The sequence below is a fragment of the Oncorhynchus kisutch genome, linkage group LG18 (assembly GCF_002021735.2).
Source record: "Oncorhynchus kisutch isolate 150728-3 linkage group LG18, Okis_V2, whole genome shotgun sequence".
Classification (NCBI taxonomy): Eukaryota; Metazoa; Chordata; class Actinopteri; order Salmoniformes; family Salmonidae; genus Oncorhynchus; species Oncorhynchus kisutch.
In genome coordinates, this window is record NC_034191.2 from 39354995 (window position 1) to 39378103 (window position 23109).

A 23109-nucleotide genomic window follows, 5' to 3' on the forward strand; every position below is an offset into this window, starting at 1 on the left:
CAAAACCATGGAAATGGACGGGGTATTCAGACGGTTGACGATCTAACAAAAAGGTACTTGTTTTATGGCAGGGAGATCTTAGAGTAACATTGCGTGGGTACTATCATACTGTGCCATTAAACAGAGAGAAAGTTAACGGAGGAAAGGGAGGGAAAGAACTTAGGAGAGAGAGTGAGAACTGCATAATGAATGAGAGTGGAGGAGCAGGGAAAGAAGACAGGTGGCTGCTGGGGGAGAGAGAGAGAGAGAGAGAGAGAGAAGCAGATAGGCTCTCACGAGGCAATGAGTGGGAGAGAGGTGAGAGAGCGAGGAAAAGAGAGGGGGAGGCAGAGAGAGGAAGGAGGTAAGCTACTGCATACTTGACAGAATTACAGGGAGGTACTGCTATTAAGAAAGCAAGTAGCTCTGGGTGAGTGGTATTTAGCCAGCCAGCAAGACAGACAGAAACAGGCTCTTCATGTCCTCTCTCTGACAGTCTCTGCTCTAGCACTCTCAACATGAGGCTCAGCAAATAAGGTCCAACACTGTGGTGGTCCATTCTAAACAATATCCTATTCCCTACTGTATATAATGGTGCACTACTGTTGACCAGGCTAGGGATGAAAGTAGTGCGCTATAAAGGGAATAGGGTGCCATTTCAGATGTGTATGGAGTGAGGTGGAGGTGTATGGAGTGAGGTGGAGGTGTATGGAGTGAGGTGGAGGTGTATGGAGTGAGGTGGAGGTGTATGGAGTGAGGTGGAAAGAGAGCTTGAATGTTCTAAACAGGAGTATTTCAAGTGTTCTAAGAGTTCCAGTCAATTCAACCTAAATGAGATGACTTCTTGCTAGCAGAGCCTTGTGGGTAGTGTAGTGTCATAAAGGGAGAGGGAAAGACATACCTGGAGTCATTGAACGTGTACCATTCTCCCGAGGTGGGGTTGCGACAGTACGCTGTGTAGTGGCCACCCATGGTCGTGCCTGAGTGATTGGACACTGCGTACAGGTTATAAACTGCATTTACTGTGGGGGGGGGGGGGGGGGGGGGGGGGGGGGGGGGGAGACAGGGGAAAGAGAGGAATCAGTAGAACGCCACTGTGGTACCTCGACGGACGATTCTACCCGACAGACGATGGTACTCACTGCTGTTTTCCGAGGCAAACTCCCTGAGGTCCAGTTTCTCCATGGGGAAGTTGACAAATGTGGACAGTTTGCTGGTTCTCCGCGCTTCAGAGAAGCGTTTCAGATCTGGACACGTAGGTGGGTAAAGGACAAAACAGTGCAGGGAGGAAGTGTCTGTAAATACACAGAGACGGGGGCTTCATATGAAGGTTCACATACAAACATTTAACACATAGGCAAGCCTCTATAGCAACAGAGAGCACTTCTAGGCTGGTCCCAGATCTGTGTGCTTTAGTTGAACCATAAGCAACTCCTCTGACTACGATTGTCTCATACATGTTGTGTTGGCTGAAGCACATTATATGCAGATCTGGGACCAGGCATTAGCCAACTCCTCTCTCTTTTACAACATCTAACAGGATAAGAGACAAACGCAGGCCAGAAATATAAGCGGCTTGAGAAAGGATACGAAGCACTAAGATCTTGGGGAATTTCTGTACAGTGAACTTCTTTGTGCATCTTCTTCTGGCTTTACACCTGTAGCACGTTGGTTTTTCATCGCCCTCGAGCACATCCTCTTTGGTGAAGAGACTCATGCAGTCCATCAGACTCACTTCTCCGTAGCCCTTCTTGACACATAGACACACTGCACATTAGGTTACATTTTAAAAAAAACGCTGGGACTGTATGTGGGTCTGGTGAACGGTGAATGTACAACACTGTGGGGAGGAAGCTGGTGTGGATTGTCAATACTGACCTTGGCGATGGGTAGAGAGAGATCCCAGAAAGGGTCAAAGACAGTGGAGCAGTAGCCACACGTGCTGCATGTCAACGAGCTCTTCAGCTGACCCACAAACAGGTCTGTGGAGGGCAGGGCAGAGAGAGACCATTACTACCCCCTTACACACACACACACACACACACACACACACACACACCAACACACACACAAGTGTGCGCAGGTTGGCATTTATTGTTATGAATTTTGCCCTGGAGGCAGAACGGAGCAATTTCCGCCAGATGGGCCAGCAGCAAAGTCAATTGCCTAGCTATATCGTTAAAAATGTGTTTGAGGTTAGATATTAGGGTTAGCGGTGTGGTTAAGGTTAGGTTTAAAATGGGATTTTATGACATTGTGCCAGTGCCAGCTAGTGACATCTCCGCAGAGCTGCCACCGGGGAAAAATTCATGAAGATAAATGCCAACCTGCACGCACGCACGCACGCACACACACACACACACACACACACACACACACACACACAAACTACATCAATCAGCAGACTAAACATTACCAGAAAACACTATTTATTAACAGCACAGAGTGTTACTTAACCACTGTGGGTGTTGATGCGTGGCCTTACCCACTATTTTACTGTCCTCTCTCTCCAGGTACTTGCTCCACATTCTATCCCCTTTCTCCCGGTCACTGTGGGAGGGACGACCGGACAGGAGAGGGTGTGTCAGTATTCAGTGAGTTAAAGCCTCATGGTCATCGATCCCGCGCCTCCCCTCTTGTAAACCCATGAGAAATCCCACCTCCACACCCACTGACTGCATACTAATACTGTGGGATGTGCCCTACCCTCCCGGTTAACATTCTCTTGACCATGGTAGTTAATGGAGAAAGTAAGAGCAGGAGAGGAGAGCAACACTCACGGCAAGTGGTCAAAGTCCTCTGAGCTGCCCCGCGGCCGCACCGTGACCCGGTTTACCTCGTTGTGCAGCCCGTCCAGCAGGAAGCGCAGGAACTCTTGGGCGTCCTGTTGGCTGGAGGGAGGGACACAGACAGACACACAGGTTATTTTTTTTAACAGATTGGAAAATCATCTACAATACCATTACTGATACAAAGTTAGTAGGTTTGGAGGATCTTAATGCGATCACGCTGTTGCAGGAGAACTTTCAAACTTGTAGTGTTTTTGAGGTTTAAAAACACTTCTGAAGTTTGTCATTTCCACTTTGACATTTCTGACTTGATTTTCCCTTAAAAATGTATCAACCCCAGACAAAAATGTCTGTTAACTATAATCCATATAATAATTAACATTTCCTGTTGCTGCAGGGTTATTTTCCTGCTGTAGCAAACTGGATCAAATTAAGATCCTACATCTGTATAAAGTGCACAAATTTTCACCAGGGCCCATAGGGCTCTGCACTGGTCAAAAGTAGTGCACTATATAGGGAATAGGGTGCCATTTCAAAGGTAGGCTTGGTGAATAGTTAGTTGAACAACGCGTACTTGTATCCCACAAATCGGGGGGCGTATCTCTGGATCTGAGTTTTGAACTCTGACGGGCCGACCGCCTCGCTGCTCGACGACGTCCACATGGTCTGGAGGAGCTTGGCAAATTCTAGAAGCACAACCGGGAAACCAAGAAGATAGATCCAATCCCCTCGGAACAGTGGCAGACATTGTAAAACGGAAGACTTGATGATAAATAAAATGTTCAGCATTCATTGACTAGAGGGGACTTAGGCTAGCTGTCTCACCCTCCATGAGCGCCCCAGTGTTGGTGCGGCTGTTTTTGTTAAGGTCGCGTCGGTGGGAGTTGTGGAGGCAGTAGTCCCGGAGGTTGTGCGTGTTGCTGAGACACTGCAGGATGGAGTTCATGAAGCACTGTAGAGACACGCACACAAACACACACACACAGTCTTAACACGCACACTACCATGATGTTCATGGTACAGGAAGTTACAGCTTTGACAATAATGTTGTCAACGTTGCAGACAAACGTGCAGAGGTGAAATCGTGACTGCTGGAGTTATATTTAGATATTTTCTGTTACATACGCACACGCGCACGCACGCACGCACGCACGCACGCACGCACGCACAAACGCAAAAGCACGCACGCACGCACGCACACACACACACACACACACACAGAGGAACAGCTAACATCACGTGGCCACATGTGACACGTGCAAGCACGGGGGAAACAAGGGACAGTGGGCTGAGTGAATGAAAGGTAGCAGGGATAGAGAGGGAGACAGTCAAGTCCCCCAGCAGGTACAGAGTTCAACAGCAGCGAAAGCACTCAGATAAGGTTACTGTACACAGTGCAAGTAGACAGTTTATTTTGGGACCCATCCTTCTCCCTGTTGCCTGGCAAATACCCCCCTCCTCTCCTCCTGTTTGTAGAGCCATGAGATGGCATGGCAGATAATCTCAGCTAATGGAAATAGACTAGCTAAGGGAATGTGTTAGTGATATCAAAACACATCCCGTAAGCTGATGGCAGAGGATAGGAAATGTGGATTACACTGTTTTCTGTACACTGGCAATATTCAACGTTTCTTCCACAACACACATGAATAGAGGCCTAAATATATATATATGATGTTTGTTTGTGTGTGTGTGTGCACCCAGGCCACTACTTACGGTATTTCCCAGGTTCCGTAGGCCCACCAGGCCCTGGGCACTCTTGGAGTTCTGGGGAGGAAAAGAACACGACAAGGAAAACATTTACGACAAAAGCATGTGAGCGAATGTCATTTTTTTGGCAATGGCCCCACGGTCGAAGGACGTCTGCGACAAACATGGGGGCCATCCTCAGAAGAAGAAAAAAAACGGAGCCTTCCTGTTATAGGTTAGGCTACTAGACATGCTATGAGATGGAAAGATGGACATATTCTTTGTCAAACACTAGCCTGGTCCTGTTTCAATACAGAGGGAACCACGCCGCCTCAGATGTGTTTTCCACAAAACTGAAAGATCGCGGCTTAGCAATAGCCTGAAGGCCTTTGAGGTGGATAACGGTCTTCGATTGTCGACTAAGGGCTTTGGAGAAAAGAAAATGACTGACGTCACTGCAGTTTAATTAGAGAAGTTCAGTTGTTTTATAATTGACCAGTAACGGAAACAATTACCAAAGCACCAATCTGACTGCGGACAAAACTTTCATTACATACAGCAGGGCCTAGCCTATCTCTTTAATATGGAATGCAATGTGTTGTGCCTGAAGGCCTTTGTAGAAATGCTACAATCAATTATTTAGGCCTAGTACTTTGAACACAAGTGAACACAAGGCCCCATCACAATGATACAGTCCCCCACATTTAGATCAGCGGAAGGGAGACTGGGGTCGTTATGAAAACGGTTCACGCAGAGTCAGTCAGGCCAGTAACCCGCTCACAATGGTGTTTTTATGGGTTGATGTAGAGCACAGCGCTGCTGGGGAACAGGAGAGGGAACCTGATCCAGCTTCCTGTGGAACTCAATATAACACTGAAGTGACTGAAGCTCTCCAGTAACTCTCACCTGCATGTTCTGTTCTGGCTCATATAGCCTCCCTCCCCATGAGCGCAGGAGTGACCAACCACCACGGGGACACACAGTGAAAAACAGACACACACCCATGTGCTCCTGGTATCTGGGAGTCCAACCAGGACAGTGTGTAGTGTTTATGTAGTTATGAGAACACCGACTTGGACGGCTGTAGCGTTTTACTATTATATAAATAACCCCACGCCGTCTGTCCCCCGTTCCCAACAGACCAGGAAAAACCCATCCAACAGTTTCATTAAATCAGGATGAACTAAATCCTCCTTTCTCAATTCCAATGTAAAATAAAGCGATTTATTAGTCCGTGACCACGTGAACAAAACACTTCCTGTTGTCAGTTATTGGTTTACTTGTTATTACATTTGTGGGAAGTCGTGTGGGAGAGTAGGCTAAGCTTCAGGAGGACCACTGATTATGCTAATAACAATCACACACCGCTTGTCACCTCCAGAACGATCCCCATGACGTCACAACTTGCCGTACTTTGCTGAGTAATATCATCGGAGCCCAAAATAGCACCTTTCCTTCAGAACTTGCTGCCGCGTTCCCATTGGCTGGGTTGCTGTCAGAGCGGTGTGACTGTCACTGCAGAAGTCATCCTGACAGCCGCTCGCCCGGGGGAACGCTATTTTTACCCGAACGAGCTAGAGGACAATATGACATCACATCTGGCAAGTGTGACTTACTTGATTAACTGACTGACCAACCAGTGTTCTTCCTTGGACTAGTAACAGATGAATCAGTGTCACCCATTTTGAGAATGCCTCATTCATTAACAGTTGATGAGCTTAGTCTTCAAAGTGGTGTGACTAGCCCAGGCACATGCAAGAGGATTCATGCTGAATGCAACATCATTAGAAATGATCTCCATCTGTAGGCTTTAGGAGGATCTTTTTGGGTGACAAAGCTCTAGCCTGAGTCAACAGAGGAAAAAAAAGGGCTGATATAGAAGTGCAGAGAATGTTATTCTGTCCTGATCCGAGTCAGACAGTAGCCTTGTCTAGTCGGACCAACTGTCACAAGAGAACATACTTCCTCTAGATTCGCCAGATTCCCCAGAATACACATTGCACACAAATTGAAAATAAATACTGTGGAAGCTTGGCAAATGGGTTTGAGGTTCAAATTGTGTTGGTCAAATTAATTCTCTGTCCATGGCCCTACATAACCCTACATTCAGGCCTACACCACAGTGCAACTGTATTGACAGCCATTCGAAGCAGTGAGCAGTTCTATTTCAGCAGAATGGTTGGACTGGTACAGTCAGCTTGTGACCAATGTGTGACTGTGGATGGATACTACATGACAGGGGGGTGGCGGTAGCCTAGAGGTTAGAGAGGCAGCGCCTGTGACCGGACGGTTGCTGGTTCAAAGCCCCAAGCTGCCTGTGGGGAAATCTACAGATCCGGCAGGGTTACCGGCTTCAATATCCCTGTATACTGTGCCTGTGTTGTGTGTCAGGTTGGGTACTGGGTCAATAAAGAATATCTGTGCAACTGGACCAATAAAGCAAGTATTGTTATCTCTCTCTGTGTGAATGCAGATCCCAGGCTGTCTTGCCAACTCCTATGGCCATTGTCAAGTGTTACAACATGCCCAGGCACATCCATTACACCAATCTATACATTGATCCAGAATATGATGCCATCTGCATCCAGCTGCCACCATAAGGTGATGAGTTGAAAGGCATGATGGAGGGTAATAGTTGACCTTGTTTTCCACATAACACGGAGATGAATGATGAATGAATTGCCTTGCATTCTCAATGTATTTACATATAACATGATCGCTGCCGCCACGCTATCAATCCGAGACATCTCATTGAAATGTTATCTGTTGTTGTTGGGATTTCAGTGTTTTGGGTTCCTCTGCAGACACTGACATTGATACTGAGCTCAACTATCTCATGATGATTTTTTTATAATTTTTTATTTAACTAGGCAAGTCAATTAAGAACAAATTCTTATTCACAGTGACAGCCGACACCGGCCAAACCGGACAGACAACGCTGGGCCAATTGTGCGCCGCCATATGGGCCTCCCAATTACAGACGGGTGTGATGCAGCCTGGATTTAAACCAGGGTGTCTGTAGTGGCGCCTCAAGCACTGAGATGCAGCGCCTTAAACCACTGCGCCACTCGGGAGCCTGGTACAAACAGCCAGGTACAAGTTGTGCCCTGAATGCTGAATGGGTTGAGTAGGCCAGGCCTGCCTGACACGGTTCCACCTTGCTCCACGGAATGCGGTATAATCATTAGCTAGCAGCAGTGGGTTGTGTTGAGTGAGAGCTGCTGGAGATGGAGAACAGTTTGTTTTGACCTTCCTGTGACTGGCCCCTAACAGGAAGCAAATACAACAGCAACCCACCAACTGTCTTTACATGGAGTGACTAAGCGGTCATGGACCAGCTCAATCAATTGATATTTACATCCACGGTCTCTCTGAATGTCCAACACCAAGATAATCCACTGAAACAATAGCAACACTTCCTCTCCTTTCAAAGCAGGTTATAGGAAACCCTTACAAGGACTAATATGATCCATAGATAAAACATTTGAGGGACAACTGAAAAAAAAACACTCTTCACATTGTGATAGCCAGATACTAGCATCTGCCACTGGGCTTTCACCTCATGAGAGCGAAGCCCGGGAGCCAAGGATAGCGTAGCCAGGTATACTTTCAGTCATGCCACTCCGCTCCTTCAGTTGACTTTATTCATTGAAGCATTCAATACAATACACTCTCTCTGGGATGAAGCCAGATTATTGAAGATGATCAATGAAGGGTCAACATTCAAGGTTGTAATAAAATCATCAATCATTGGTGGATAACTGTTTCGGTGGCCAAGGAGTTATCCAGACACTGCTAGATCCACAAGCACCATTAGCTCACTAATGTAAGTCAGACGACTTCAACATCAGTCTGAAAATAGACCCCTTGACCAACAATTTTACCTTGATTTGTTTCTCTCTCTGGACATGGAATTATGGGTAAAAAAAAAATAGCAAGAGGGTGGGACATAATGCCTCATGTATTACAGTTGTTGCATAATAAAAATAATTTAAAGATCCATTCTAAATATATTTTGATACAGGACTTGGCTATGTAATATCATTCAATATAGGAGCAATTGCTGGCTATGGAGTGAGATTAATTTGAGATTGTATAACTAGTCTAATGACCTGCCAGAATACTGATCCTCCACAAAGGCTTAACGGAGGTTTAGCCTACTGCTAGATTGAATGCAATGCTATATTGCTGTCAATGCTGATGTGTAGAAGAACCCCTAGTGAGATCAAGCCTCCTAGATCCTTATTGATTAACAACACATATATTACTGTAACTAATACGCAGACAAGATTTCGATAGATCATCTTGGTGCCAATATATGCTATGTTGTTTTTACCTTGGCTTGATTAATGAGAAGTCCTACAAAGGTTGACACCAGCACCGAGCCAGACATGCTCGAGCTTTTCCGCCGCATCTCTTGCTTCAAGAACGGGAAAGCAGAGGCCGGGGGTTCTTCGGGTACGGTCACCGTGTATGACTGTCTTATGCTGGGCATGTTGACTGTCTGTGATAGTCGGCTATCGGTGTGTTCTGATGCTATGCCGGTATCAGGCAGATAGAGCCGGTGCGCTCTTGATTCACCGGGAGTTGCCGCTCGTTCTCCTGATTTCTATGTCGCAGGATCTTCGTGTGAAAGTGTAGCCTACGTTACGAATATATTCGTATTTTCGCTCGAGCTTGTTCGTTTCCTTTTTGCGGTTGTCATGAAAAACCGAGCCATTCATCTACACTCGATTTACAAGCGATACATACCAGTCTGACACTCCTGATATCATGAAAAAACACATCAACAATACATTAATTCAATAGTTTTGTAATGAAAACAGACTGAGCAATGTCTTATTTTTTCCCACATGAATTCCATAAATCGAAGATCTCCAGAACACGCAAATCACAACACTTATCACTCGTGCGTTAATCAATCATAGGGCTGATTGAGAAGTAAATGTACACTACCTCTTCAATCTTTTTACAACGCGGACAGCCATAGGCCCGCCTCTTTTCGGCTTAATACTACAGACGTCAGCCGCTGCCACAAACCTCTCCGACGTCAAACACCGTCAGATTGGTCCGTTCACATTTCTACGAATTACTTGAAGGACTCAGAATGGTGCTTCCAAGGACACTGGTGGAACGTTCACTCCGGTTGTCCATACGCCAAGCAATGAGATACAACAATATGTGTCTCTTTAAAAAAAAAAGGGCTACTCAGTGTGAGACCCATTCATTTCAGCGCAGGACTACATTTCAGAGGAGCACAGTAAATTGTGTTTGGGAGAGTAGGTTACTACATGCTCATAATCTGTTCGGCTATTGGCCATGGCTGTACTACTCTTGTTGTAATAATACATCTATGCCTAGGTAGCTTCACAGAGGAATACAGTCACTGTGACCCCTATGACTCAGCCCCTGCATAAGGTTTTCAGACCATTTGAAGGTCAAACATTGATGGCTAAATTTGGCTTACAGTATGTCTCTTCTGTGCATTGTGGCAGATAGGGAGGAACATCAGAATCAACCATCAAGCCTTTTGTAAATTCCCAGTAAAGAAGAGCTCCTTCTCTGGAATGTGAACATTCTGCTGAAGGAGAATAGGGTAGACCTAACATTTCTTAGCTACATTCAGTACCAAAGGTGAGAAGCACAAAAGGTGAGGTTTTACAACATGGCAAAACAGATTGTAGGCTAGAACATGTTTTCCTCATGCAACAAATAGGATTAATTGCCAAACCCTTGTCAATTTGCTGTCAATCAATAAAACTAAGTGCTGACTGCAGTTTACCCTCTGTAATAAACATTTAGCACCGTTAGCTCTGAACTCTCACCTATGAGAGACAAACATGTTTGCGTGTTTACAGGCTTCAACACTCAATCTGGTTGCTCACCCCTCTTGCTCAAAGTCTAAAAATACCCTGATTTATTAGGACTCAAAAAGTGAGTGGGAAAATACAGATGACTTTATATGCAGCTAAAATTCCATCGGTCCATTTCAATTTCACCACCTCTCTTAAAACCTAACAAATGACATTAGCATTGGAAAAGAACAGAGTCCCCGACACGGCTAAATGTATTTGCAATGACGTTGCCTATTACATTTGAGGAGATCAGAATGACATTTCCCCATACCAGTCACACATAGAGCAGTGGTCTGCCAAGAAAGGGGATTGGTAAGCAGGAGACATTGTGACGCAGGCGTGAAAATGAATCGAGATCTAAACATCATCAGCCATCAACTAAAGTTAGCCTTGGTCAGAGTATGATAACGGCTACAGAAAGTAGCATAGGTCTATTATGAACAGCAGACTGCTGCCTAGAGGCCCGCCCACCTATATTTAAATGTTCATTAAAAAAAAGTAACCTTTATTTAACTAGGCAAGTCAGTTAAGAACAAATTCTTATTTTACAATGACGGCCTACAGCGGCCAAACCCGGACAACGCTGGGCCAATTGCGCTCTGTCCTATGGGACTCCCGATCACGGCCGGTTGTGATACAGCCTGGATATAGGCTGGATATAGGCTGTATCACCAATATATGCTACCTAGACTATCACCTTGATTCCATATGAAATGATCTACTAAAATGTAACAACATTGGCGTAGATTATTCATGCTGCCACAGCTACTTCCTTAGCCGTTGGTCTTTAGAAACGTCTTCCTCCGTAATTGTGATGTGCTCCTGATCTAGAAGCAACGTGGCAGTAAATTCACAAGTCCTACCGAAAGCATCGCTGGCTGTGACGTGACTCCTGCTCAACTGAGCTAAATTGTACTAGACTAACCTAATGAAACGCCACGAGCATTGTGTCTATGACGCTTGCATGTTTCTGTAATTGTAATTGTATGTGTCGTCCACATCTAAAGGCTCTTTATGGTGTCTAGATCTGTAAGTTGTTATGTCGGATATTTGTCTGAAACATTGTTCCCCCTCGTACTACTGCTGCTGTTTGGTTTGGACCAGGTCTCTCTTGAAAAATGTATTTGATCTCAATGAGACTAACCTGGATAAATAAAGGTTCAATCAAAGATTTATTTTTAGAACAAAACATCAAAATGTATTTGATCTCAATGAGACTAACCTTGATAAAGGTTCAATCGAATATGTTTGTTTCATAACAAAACATCAATAGGGCAGAAGGTCACATGTGAGTCAAGAGTGGAGGTATATTGTTGTACTTACTGTTTCATTGAAGTGATGTGTAGGCTAAATGGTAAAGAGAGAGGGCAGTCCCCAGCTCAGTCTTGTGACCTAGCATGTGTACACAACAAACAGCCAAGGAACACATTCCATTATTTACCAGGCTGAGTGTGTGTGTGTGTGTGTGTGTGTGTGTGTGTGTGTGTGTGTGTGTGTGTGTGTGTGTGTGTGTGTGTGTGTGTGTGTGTGTGTGTGTGTGTGTGTGTAACAATCCCACCTTCAGGGGAGACGGAAGAAAACACAGAGCCTAAAGGATAGCAAACTACAAAATCCGACAAAGAAATCCATTTTTGTATTTTGGCTTCTGAGCTAAAGACCTGGTTAGCTAGGCAAATCAATGAACATCTGCCAACCACATTTCCTAAATAAAGGGCATATCAAGGAGATTAATTTGTTCAAGCAAACGCCCAAATTGGTTAGCACAACCAAAAGGAAAGTAAATCCCGTAGTTCAGCATAAAGCTAGGCTAGGATACATTTCAAAGTTTTGAAACTCGGCTAAATGCAACAATCACTCAAGTACAGCACACAACATTAATGAAAAGGACTTTCTGTTTCTGTTGATATTTAGGCTACTCATCATTCTGCGGGCACTGATTGTAACGGAACGGCCCTCTGAGGTAAAAGGAAAAAGGTTATAAAACACAGTAGGCCTATGTCACTAAAAACGTAGCGCTAAGGGTGATAGAGAAGTAGCCTAAAAGCTAGGCTAACTGATCAAACCCTTTTGCACGGGGTGGGCCTACTTTTTAAATCACTTTTTTTTCTTCATTTAACTGATTCCATTGTAAAATCCCAGGTTTGTCCACCCCAGACTACAGCACAGTATAAAGACAGAACAGTAGGCTGTGCAATGAAGGCAGCACTACACAGCGCTATTATTACTGTGTCCAGGACTGTGCCAGCCAGCTCGTCCCGGGGTAAAGAGATAGGATAATGGAGTTGACTTTATTGCCAGGGCTACTTCTAGGGCCACTGCCACAAGGTCGTTTAGAGTTAGACGCCACCACACTAGTGAGTTGGCGTGGAACACGAGTTCATTTGGGTTCGGGAAAATAACGGAGCTATTTTTCTCAGTGCTACTTCTAATCTCGATGCCATTGTTGGTTGTAACTAGGAGCTGTGTATTGGGGTCGTATTCATTATGCTCCAAATGGAAGAAAACTAACTGAATTAGGGAGGGAGTACCTGAACTTGACCGATAAGAAACGCTCATTTTCGTTTCCCGTTGCAGAGCATTTTGCTACAGTGTGCCTTAATGAATACAACCCAGGGCACTGGGTAGTGTGCAACAGCTGGCAGCACTGAGCTTTAGGATTAAACCGTTTGCCTGGCCGTGCCTGGCTGGATGACCTAAAATGGCATGACGTGAGATCAGGATGGCGTCACAAAAGCCTTCGTTTAGACTAACTGGGCATTTCCTTCACAATGTTTTCCCATGGTTCGTCGGTCAGTCAGCTTTGTGATGATGAACACAAATCCTATGCAGTAGGCCTATATGGATCGACTCCCAAGGACACGCAGTATAATAGGCACTGAGGCCCATTTTACAATGCAGCTTGCTAGTCACAGGCAGTGACACCCAATCACATGTCATCCTACCCACCTCTGATTCTCTTAATTAGGAACAGTTTCAGTCTAACACATGAAGTGTACCTTTGAATCAGTATCTGTGAAGGATCTCGTTGTTACTCTGATTCTGGACCCTGATCTCTCTTTTGACGAACGAATGAAAAATATTTAAAGACCAGCCTTTTCCCCCCATCTTCGTAACGTTGCAAAAATCTGAAACTTTATCCCAAAAATGATGCAGAAAAACTAATCCACGCTTTTGCCACTTCAAGATTAGATTAACGCAATGCTCTACTCTCCGGCTACCTGGATAAGGCGCCAAATAAACTTCAGCTAGTGCAAAACACGGCTGTTAGAATCATACAGTATTATTCCAGTGCTAGCCTCTCTGCCGTCTTTCTGTTAAGGCTAGGGCTGATTTCAAGGTTTGACTGTTAACCTACAAAGCATTGCATGGACTTGCTTGTACCGTATGCTACGGTCAATAAGATTCCTTATTGTTCCTAGAATTTCTAAGCAAACAGCTGGTGGCAGGGCTTTCTCCTTTAGAGCTCCTCTTTTATGGAATGGTCTGCTGATCCATGTCAGAGACGCAGTCTCAGTCTTTACTGAAGACTCATCTCATCTCTTCAGTAGGCCCGATGATTGAGTATAGTCTGGCCCAGGGGAGCGAAGGTGAATGGCAAGGCATTGTAGTGACGAACCACCCTACTCTCCATTGGGATTCTCTACCTCTGACCTTATTATGGGGGCGTGAGTCACTAGCTTGCTCGCGCTCTCCCATGCCATCCCTAGCAGAGTGCATCTCTTCATGCCAGGCCTTTCCCCGCTATACTCGACTCCCTTGGGTGGGTTGAGTTACTGACGTAACCGTCAAGTCCGGATTTGCGCTCCCTCAGGCTCATGAGGTGGGGGAGATCTTTGTGGGCTATACTCAGCCTTGTCTCAGGGTAGTAAGTAAATGGTCTGTTGATATCCCTTAAAGGGCGACTGCACTTGGTGATTTTGCCTCTTTTTAGATGTGGTTCATTAAGAAATGCTAGTGGCCGTGACTGAATTCAAACGTGAGTTTGTTTCGGGGTGTGGTTTGATGTGTGTGTGTTCGCAGGTGGGAAGAGTTAACCAAATGATTTAGCCAATTAGCTTCAGCCGGCTGGTGTGCAACCCTGGCAAAGTTGGTTTGATTTTGGATAGTCTATCTCTGGGCAAATTAGGGACCACCAATAAATTACACAACATAAATGAGACAATATTTTCAGATTGCACACCTTTTATTTTTTTCATTAAATGCTTTTAATATGTGTATATGAATTTCTACAATTTATCATTGGTTTGAGGTTTTTAAGTCATTGAAATTTGGAGCTATTGGAATTTTAACATATTGTCCCATGTATATTGTGTAATTTACCAATGGTCCTAATTAGCCCCATAGGCAGCTGCAGCCCGAATTGATGATTACTTATGTGCTGCCAGCTGAGGGTAGATGGGCGGGATTGAAACAAACACAACCTTCATTTACATTGTGATGCAGTCACGACCACAATTCTCACAAAACTCAGAAAGTTATCCTATTTTCACTTTGTAGTCAATTTTGACAGTAGAATAAATATTTCTGACTCACATCGATGCCACATAGGCTGTATTCTAAATGAGAAGTTGTTTTTTAGGGGCAGTTGCTCTTTAAGTGGTGTGGGGGCTGTGATTTGGCAAAGTGGGTGGGGTTATATCGGCATTTTTTGCCCCGTCCAGGGGTAACTTTGAACGGGGCTACTGTGTCCTCTGACCATTAGCACCTCTGTTTTCAATACTCTAGCACCTTCTTCCTTGCAAGGATAACAACACTGAGCCTTTTTCTAAAATGTTTTATGAGATTGAAAGAACACACTGGGAAGGATCTTAGACCATTCCTCCACACATAATCTTTCCTGATTCTTGATATCCTTCGTAAGCGTTTATGGACTGTCCTCTTCAATTCAAACCACAGGTTTTCAATGGAGTTCAAGTCCGGAAACTGAGACGGCCATTGCAAAATGTCGATTTTGTGGTCTATACATTTTTGTTGTTGTTGTGGAATTTGATGTGTGCTTGGGGTTATTGTCTTGCTGGAAGGTCCACTTGTGGCCAAGTTTCAGCCTCCTGGCAGAGGCAACCAGGTTTTTGGCTAAACTGTCCTGGTACTGGGTAAAGTTCATGATGTTATTGACCTTAGCAAGAGAAAAGGCCTTCAAAAATACATTTGACTGATTGGTATCATTAGCTAGGTTTCCCTCTACTTGGCGACAGATTTTCACGTGAATATAAAACATTTTCCCACAAGAGACGTTTCCAACCAACTGTGCGTGATGACGTAGTGCGCATGAAAATAACTTTTGCAGTTAAGATCTCATGTACTAAATACAAAATGCATCGCATTTTCAACTCTACCGATGGTTTTGTCACAAAAACTGTTGCGTTATACTGGTCTTGGCACCTGCTCTCTAGCTTGCAGATACAGTGTGGCTAGGCTAGCCTACATGACGATGAGATTATCACTGATAAGAGCGAGACCATTTGAATTTGTCAAACGGCAGCCAAGCATCAATCATCATGTCACCAGAATAAGACTCGATATTTACTGGAAAGAAGCATCATGCTCATCACCATTCACCACCCTGTGAAGTTCTTCAAAAAAGTTCATCAGTAGCCTAATAAACTGCATGCTTTCCCAAATCGTAGTGGGAGGAACACACAACATGCCATCGCGTAACTCCAGGTTTAGTTTGACATGGTGCTTATTATATCAATATTTGCGCATAACGGTGTGTCCACCTTAATTTGTCGCATAATTAATTTTACCAGACAAAAATATCTAACCGTGTTGGGAGAACAAATTGTTTATCGACAAACTGTAGCAAAATGTCCTGTTTCCATCCGCACTGTCGTGACTTTTTCCACGCGTCAGGTAATTCATAAATGGAAACCTCATTAAAGAAAGCAGCTACGCCAGTTGTCTTCTGGTGCTTGTGTCAAACACAACAGCTTGTTTATCAATGAGAGAGAGGTGAATAATCAGATGTCTTCAAGAGAAAAATCATGTCTTCCTAGAACGATCAATACCACAGTGTACTTGACCTACACAACCTCCTTTCTCCCATCCTGACCTTCCATCACTCAGCCTGGGAGAGAGCTGCTCTGATGAGAAGTGGCTGGTCTGACTGGTTTCTCCGAGGCATGACCCAACACGTTCCTCAAAACATGACTCCATAAAAACTCCTCCGGATGCATACCCGAGAACAAAGGCTTTCTTTGCACCATGTGGAGTGGATGAGCTGACAAACCGTTGTGACTCAGCCCACAGGGATGCCTGACAGTCGGGACGTAGATTCAACGCAGATATTTATTTATGCTAACCTTTATTTAACCAGGAAAGACCATTGCGGTTAGAAACCTCTTTTTGCAAGAGTAAGATTGTTGAGTTGATGAAAATGTAACGCCAGTCTGGTGACCTGCTGAATTTGATTGGGGAGTGGATTCGAACAGTTCAGTACGTTGCCCCTATCTCCTAAATCAACCCCCCCCCCTTCATAGTCCTTACTTCACCTGCTCTGGGCACCTGCCTACTCTCCTGTCATGGTAAGGGGATTTACTGTATAAACTCCCTGCTCTAAACCGGTCCGGGTGGAACATTATACGAATTAGGAAGGATAATTAAAATGACTTGATGAGAACATTCAAGCCCAGGGCTCAGGAAATTCTCTCGTGACATTAAGAGAAAAATCTCAACCTCTTGGCCCCAATAGGCAACCCAGTTTCACTGTTCCACGTACAGGAGAGGCATTCCCTCATTGACTGGTGACTGTTAATTACAGAGAACATTCCGGACTACTTGCGAGTGCAAGCAACGGTTAGCCTCGATGCATCCTTCACTGAAGAGTTTCATTACAGTGCATCAACAGCCTCTTTGCCTGCGTGATGCTGATTGTGATAGATGTTGCGAAAGCAGCTCCACGCCAACAACAAAACAGCCTTGTCAAAGAGATCGGCTTGCCCGGTTGTGAAACAAATGTCCTCCTACTTCTCCTTCCCACAGTGGTCAGTAATCAGGGCTAATCCCGTAAGTGGGTTCATTCACACTCCGCTCTCTAAGGAGAGGGAGAGGAGGATAGCCAGGCCAGCCACTCCCCCAGATGTCATTACTCTCCATGCGTCACAGAGGGAACACAAGGAGTCTAGTCAACGGTACACCTGCCTCTCTGACAGTCAGTGTGCAGGTTTCCACTGACCCAGGTTTATTCAACAAAAGCAATTTCGGGGAGAAAAAAATCCATTCCACAGGGGTGTATTTTTCTTTTGTCTACCTTTCTTTATTTTCGACCAATTTCTCAGAAATAAATGATGATTCCGGAATACTTGTGTGATGTAATCATGTAACTTATAAGCTCCAGTCCGCATTTCTTTTTACATGCCTACTGTTTGCAAAATCGATTCATTCAACAACAAAAAATGTGTTTCTTTGCAGGACAATGATTGTCCTGACTGTCAAGGCCTGAATTGCTTCGCCTTGTTTTTCTGGTTGCCTGGCAAGTTTCACCATTCAACTATTTCAGATATACAGGAGTGCCAGTTTCACTGTGACATGGACCATGGCAATACGTTGGCACATGAGAATTATTAGAATATGGCAAATATTTGTAAATTACTACATTCTATCCATGCTGGCTTTCGCAGTCTACCTGAGACATGATAGGTGGGATGGCATACTGGCGGTCACCAATATATTAATGCTCAATTAGCCTAAAATGGGTCATTTGTGGTTGTTTGTGTGACATCATTACACAAGATAGTTAAATGGACACGCACCCTAGCAGGCAATTGTCGCATGTATTTTCTATGCCCACTTTCTAAATGTCAACAAAAGAAATCACTGGACAAGTTCATCGAAACATATATAGTGACACACAGACAGAGGCACAGCCTCTTTGTCTAGCCTGGTCCCAGGGCCTTGCCAACCCATATGGTCATTGTCACATCAAACATGCAGGACCCATAGGAGTTGGCAATGCAGCACAAACAGATCTGGGACCAGGCTATAGCTACGGCCTCACTGAGGAACTTCCTGATTCATCATCATAGGGAGAAAAAAAATTGCATTTCTGAGGACCTTATGGGAGCTATGGCAACAGGCATGTTTACAATCTTACATACAGGGGCATGGAGATTTCTTTAAGCATGTTGTCTCTGTAAGATGAATTTCCTTTTTTATGGAAAATAGACCTAATATAGATAGCTGGCTGCATTTTATACATCAATACTGTATGAATGAATGAATACTGAAACAATTGTCCAAGACCTACTTTATACTGTGCAGTGAGTGACAGTGTTCCCATCATATGCACCTATTGTTGCCCTAAGCCAGTGAGTGACTGTGTTCCTCAACACAGGACCTTAGTACTGTACAGTAACAGTGCAGAGCAGCTGTACTGACCATGAGCCCCCCCACATGGTGGCAGTCTGTCATGTCAGTGGCCTGAGATCTAAATCGGAGAACACGACAAAAAGTTAAGCAAACAGAAGAACACTGGTCTTACCGGGGAGTCCCTGGTGGGGGAGCTGGGTCGTCCGTTGCTGCTGTCGCTCCTCTCGTAGGAGGAGGTGAAGCGGCTACCACCACCGCTCTTCAGGCTGCTGCTGCTTAAGGCCTCCTGCGTGGCGCTGTGGGACAGGCCATAGCTGGAGCTCTGCAGGCTGCTGTTGTAGGAGTCGGCCACATCGCTGGCCCTGCTCCGGTAACCCCTCAGGGCGCTCGAGGAGGAGGAGGAGGAAGGGGATGTGGGCTCGTTGAGGCCCAGGGACGACAGGTCCCGCGTCAGGTCACTCTGGCTCGACGACCTCCGGCGGCTGAGGGAGATGCTGGAGGTGCCAGGCGACGAGGAGAGGTAGCTGGAGCGGCTGGGCGTGGTGGACGAGGAGTAGCTGCTGTAGCCAGTGTAACCGGAGCCGCCGCTCAGGCCCGACGAGCCATAGGTCTTCACCGGGGTGCGGCTCAGGCTCTCGCTGCGCCGGCTGCTGCTGCTCAGGAGGTCAGTGCGGGGGATGGGCCGGCCACGGTCGAGCTCCAAGGAGGTGCTGTAGTTGCGGGCACGGCTGGCGGCGCTGCTCAGGTAGCTGGAGGAGGAGTAGCCCGAGGAGGAGGCAGCGTTGCTCCTGTAGGAGGGCAGCCTGTCCCGGTCGGAGGTGTAGGAGCTGAGGGAGGATGGCGTCAGGGAGGAGCCATAGGAACTATAGGTACTGGTATAGGAGGAGCCGGTGTAGCGCTTGGCGGTGGTGGAGACGCGAGACATGCTGGATTCTCAGCCACGGGTGATGCGGTGGAAGACCGCATCGACTGCAAGACAAGAGAGAGAGCAGAAATCAGTGTGTTTCTGTCTTCAGACTGTGAGCCGGAACAACTTGATTTCCAAAAATGAAAACTTATTTAGCAACATTTGAATCTTTATAAGCACTAAATGAAATTGTATATTTTATATCAGATCGGCTCCATCTTAGTTTTATGGGTTAGTCTCATCTGATCACGAAACAGGTAGGATGCCATAGGTCAGTAGGTCAAAGTCAAACTCTTAACATATACAGTGCCTTGCGAAAGTATTCGGCCCCCTTGAACTTTGCGACCTTTTGCCACATTTCAGGCTTCAAACATAAAGATATAAAACTGTATTTTTTTGTGAAGAATCAACAACAAGTGGGACACAAACATGAAGTGGAACGACATTTATTGGATATTTCAAACATTTTTAACAAATCAAAATCTGAAAAATTGGGCGTGCAAAATTATTCAGCCCCTTTAAGTTAATACTTTGTAGCGCCACCTTTTGCTGCGATTACAGCTGTAAGTCGCTTGGGGTATGTCTCTATCAGTTTTGCACATCGAGAGACTGACATTTTTTCCCATTCCTCCTTGCAAAACAGCTCGAGCTCTGTGAGGTTGGATGGAGAGCATTTGTGAACAGCAGTTTTCAGTTCTTTCCACAGATTCTCGATTGGATTCAGGTCTGGACTTTGACTTGGCCATTCTAACACCTGGATATGTTTATTTTTGAACCATTCCATTGTAGATTGTGATTTATGTTTTGGATCATTGTCTTGTTGGAAGACAAATCTCCGTCCCAGTCTCAGGTCTTTTGCAGACTCCATCAGGTTTTCTTCCAGAATGGTCCTGTATTTGGCTCCATCCATCTTCCCATCAATTTTAACCATCTTCCCTGTCCCTGCTGAAGAAAAGCAGGCCCAAACCATGATGCTGCCACCACCATGTTTGACAGTGGGGATGGTGTGTTCAGGGTGATGAGCTGTGTTGCTTTTACGCCAAACATAACGTTTTGCATTGTTGCCAAAAAGTTCAATTTTTCCCAGGTGGCTTGTGGCAAACTTTAAACGACACTTTTTATGGATATCTTTAAGAAATGGCTTTCTTCTTGCCACTCTTCCATAAAGGCCAGATTTGTGCAATATACGACTGATTGTTGTCCTATGGACAGAGTCTCCCACCTCAGCTGTAGATCTCTGCAGTTCATCCAGAGTGATCATGGGCCTCTTGGCTGCATCTCTGATCAGTCTTCTCCTTGTATGAGCTGAAAGTTTAGAGGGACGGCCAGGTCTTGGTAGATTTGCAGTGGTCTGATACTCCTTCCATTTCAATATTATCGCTTGCACAGTGCTCCTTTTGAATCCAAATCCGGCTTTAAACTTCTTCACAACAGTATCTCGAACCTGCCTGGTGTGTTCCTTGTTCTTCATGATGCTCTCTGCGCTTTTAACGGACCTCTGAGACTATCACAGTGCAGGTGCATTTATACGGAGACTTGATTACACACAGGTGGATTGTATTTATCATCATTAGTCATTTAGGTCAACATTGGATCATTCAGAGATCCTCACTGAACTTCTGGAGAGAGTTTGAAAGTAAAGGGGCTAGAATAATTTTGCACGCCCAATTTTTCAGTTTTTGATTTGTTAAAAAAGTTTGAAATATCCAATAAATGTCGTTCCACTTCATGATTGTGTCCCACTTGTTGTTGATTCTTCACAAAAAAATACAGTTTTATATCTTTATGTTTGAAGCCTGAAATGTGGCAAAAGGTCGCAAAGTTCAAGGGGGCCGAATACTTTCACAAGACACTGTAGGTGCACTATTTATCAACAGGCTGAATATAGAATGTCTCATTGCTCGAGACTGAGGTTTTACTCATGTACAGGATGCAGATATTCGACAAGCAACGGCATGTGACCCTCCTTGGAACACATTACACAATATCAGCTGTGTCATCAGTATTCAAACTGAAGTAGCACACTGAAACACTGCTCACGCAACCAACTGGAAAGTCATGCTTGGTAATGTGATGTACTGTCGTAGCGATGGGTTGCAGAGCACAACGTTGTGGCCGGCTGAACGCACCCCTGGGCATCCTGTAACGGGAGAGTCCCCGTCAACGAAGCACCGAATGTTTCTGGTGGCACAGTCTGTTCCCGAGGAGAGACAGGGCTCTTGTTCACAAGGCAGTGCAGCATCTGAATAAATAAAAGTATCTGGTGTTGTCGATCCGTGTTGGGTTCAGTGGGGGAGGCTCCTGTTTCTTTAATCTCTCTCTCTCTCTCTCTCTCACTCTCTCTCTCTCTCTCTCTCTCTCTCTCTCTCTCTCTCTCTCTCTCTCTCTCCTCCTCCTCTCTCTCTCATTCCAGGCCACAGGGGCATCAATAATTCAGCATATGGATCTGGAGTAGGCAGAGCACTGAAGTCAGGCAAAGACATACAGCTCTGTGCAGCTAGCTAGACCCAGCCGGGCTGCTCAGGCCCTGGAGCACTACTGCTAGGTTAGCTTAGCAAGGCCATGCCCAACCTAGCCTTGCTTAGGCTCTCACCAAAACCCCACAGTGGATATGTGGGTATAACTGGCCTACCATTTCACCATGTATCCTGCGCAAAGATGGCTGGACTGTAAAGATGGGCCAGTACCTCAAGTCTGCCTCACTATTGTTTTGTTCATCTCTTTTCTTCCTCCCCCAGTCTCTAAATAAAACAGCAGTACTATGACAAAGCCTAGGTCCCGGACTAGGTTGACATACTGTACCTTGTTTGTGGTTCTCTGTTCTCCCTGGGATTCATGTTCGAAAGTCAACCTCTCTTCGTGTGTTGTTGAAATAGGCAACCCTGATCTAACGGATGTCCACGTGAGCAGACCTGGCATGTGGCAACAGGCCGCGTACAGGAGGGTCAGAATCCACTTTGGCCACGTAGAAATGTCTTCAAATACAGAGCACTAACTACACGACCAAATAACAGTGACAGTGCCAATTTGCACTGCAAGGCAAATCTGGACATGTCTATTTAAATAATAACCAGAGAGAGTGATTGTACTTGTGACCCCTGGCAACTACTTCCACACATTCCTAATTGCCCTCCCTATTAACATACACAACATAATTTAGGCTACTGCAGGTGTCTCGTCCAATAAATGAGGGCCCTGACTGAGGCAAGTTCAGGCGTGCCTGGCGGCCACTTGAAAAGAGAGTCACAAACAACATCCATCCATGCGGAGTACAGCCTAAATGGACATGGGATTTGTAAGATGACGGCAGCACAGCACTATTACGTTATTCACTTCTGAAACCAGAAAACACACAAATCTGCTGGTTGCCCTGCATCTCAGCATCCCCAAAGGCTCTACTAAACGGTGGTTTCCATGACTACATGGCAACTAGCATCATTTGACCACCACACAATCTGTGTCAAAGCAGGTGTTGCACTGATCCCATTGACTTCCTGATTCCCTTGCCCTGCAGAAATATAAGGTCCATCTAGCTATAGCCTAGGGCCCAGTAGATGAGCATACAGAAAGGGCAGATCGCCTT

The 23109-nt window shown here is 45.3% G+C and overlaps 1 protein-coding gene across 6 annotated transcripts in view; it reads right to left on the bottom strand.

Annotated features, from left to right (window-relative positions):
* usp2a (ubiquitin specific peptidase 2a) overlaps positions 1 to 23109 on the bottom strand; it is a 30291-nt gene that overhangs the window by 1389 nt on the left and 5793 nt on the right. For 2 of the 6 annotated variants that reach the window (XM_031796020.1, XM_031796018.1), the window contains exons 3-12: positions 18792 to 19588; positions 4485 to 4535; positions 3594 to 3720; positions 3343 to 3454; positions 2760 to 2870; positions 2465 to 2529; positions 1858 to 1961; positions 1570 to 1726; positions 1122 to 1226; positions 881 to 1001 (exon numbers count right to left, since the gene is read on the bottom strand). In XM_031796020.1, coding sequence (XP_031651880.1) covers positions 881 to 1001; positions 1122 to 1226; positions 1570 to 1726; positions 1858 to 1961; positions 2465 to 2529; positions 2760 to 2870; positions 3343 to 3454; positions 3594 to 3720; positions 4485 to 4535; positions 18792 to 19544 — 1706 coding nt within the window. In that variant the 5' untranslated portion in view covers positions 19545 to 19588. Of the gene's footprint in view, positions 1 to 880; positions 1002 to 1121; positions 1227 to 1569; positions 1730 to 1857; positions 1962 to 2464; positions 2530 to 2759; positions 2871 to 3342; positions 3455 to 3593; positions 3721 to 4484; positions 4536 to 8793; positions 9435 to 18791; positions 19589 to 23109 lie in introns of those variants that run through there. The other 4 variants (XM_031796017.1, XM_031796016.1, XM_020507746.2 and 1 more) reach the window with 3 other exon arrangements.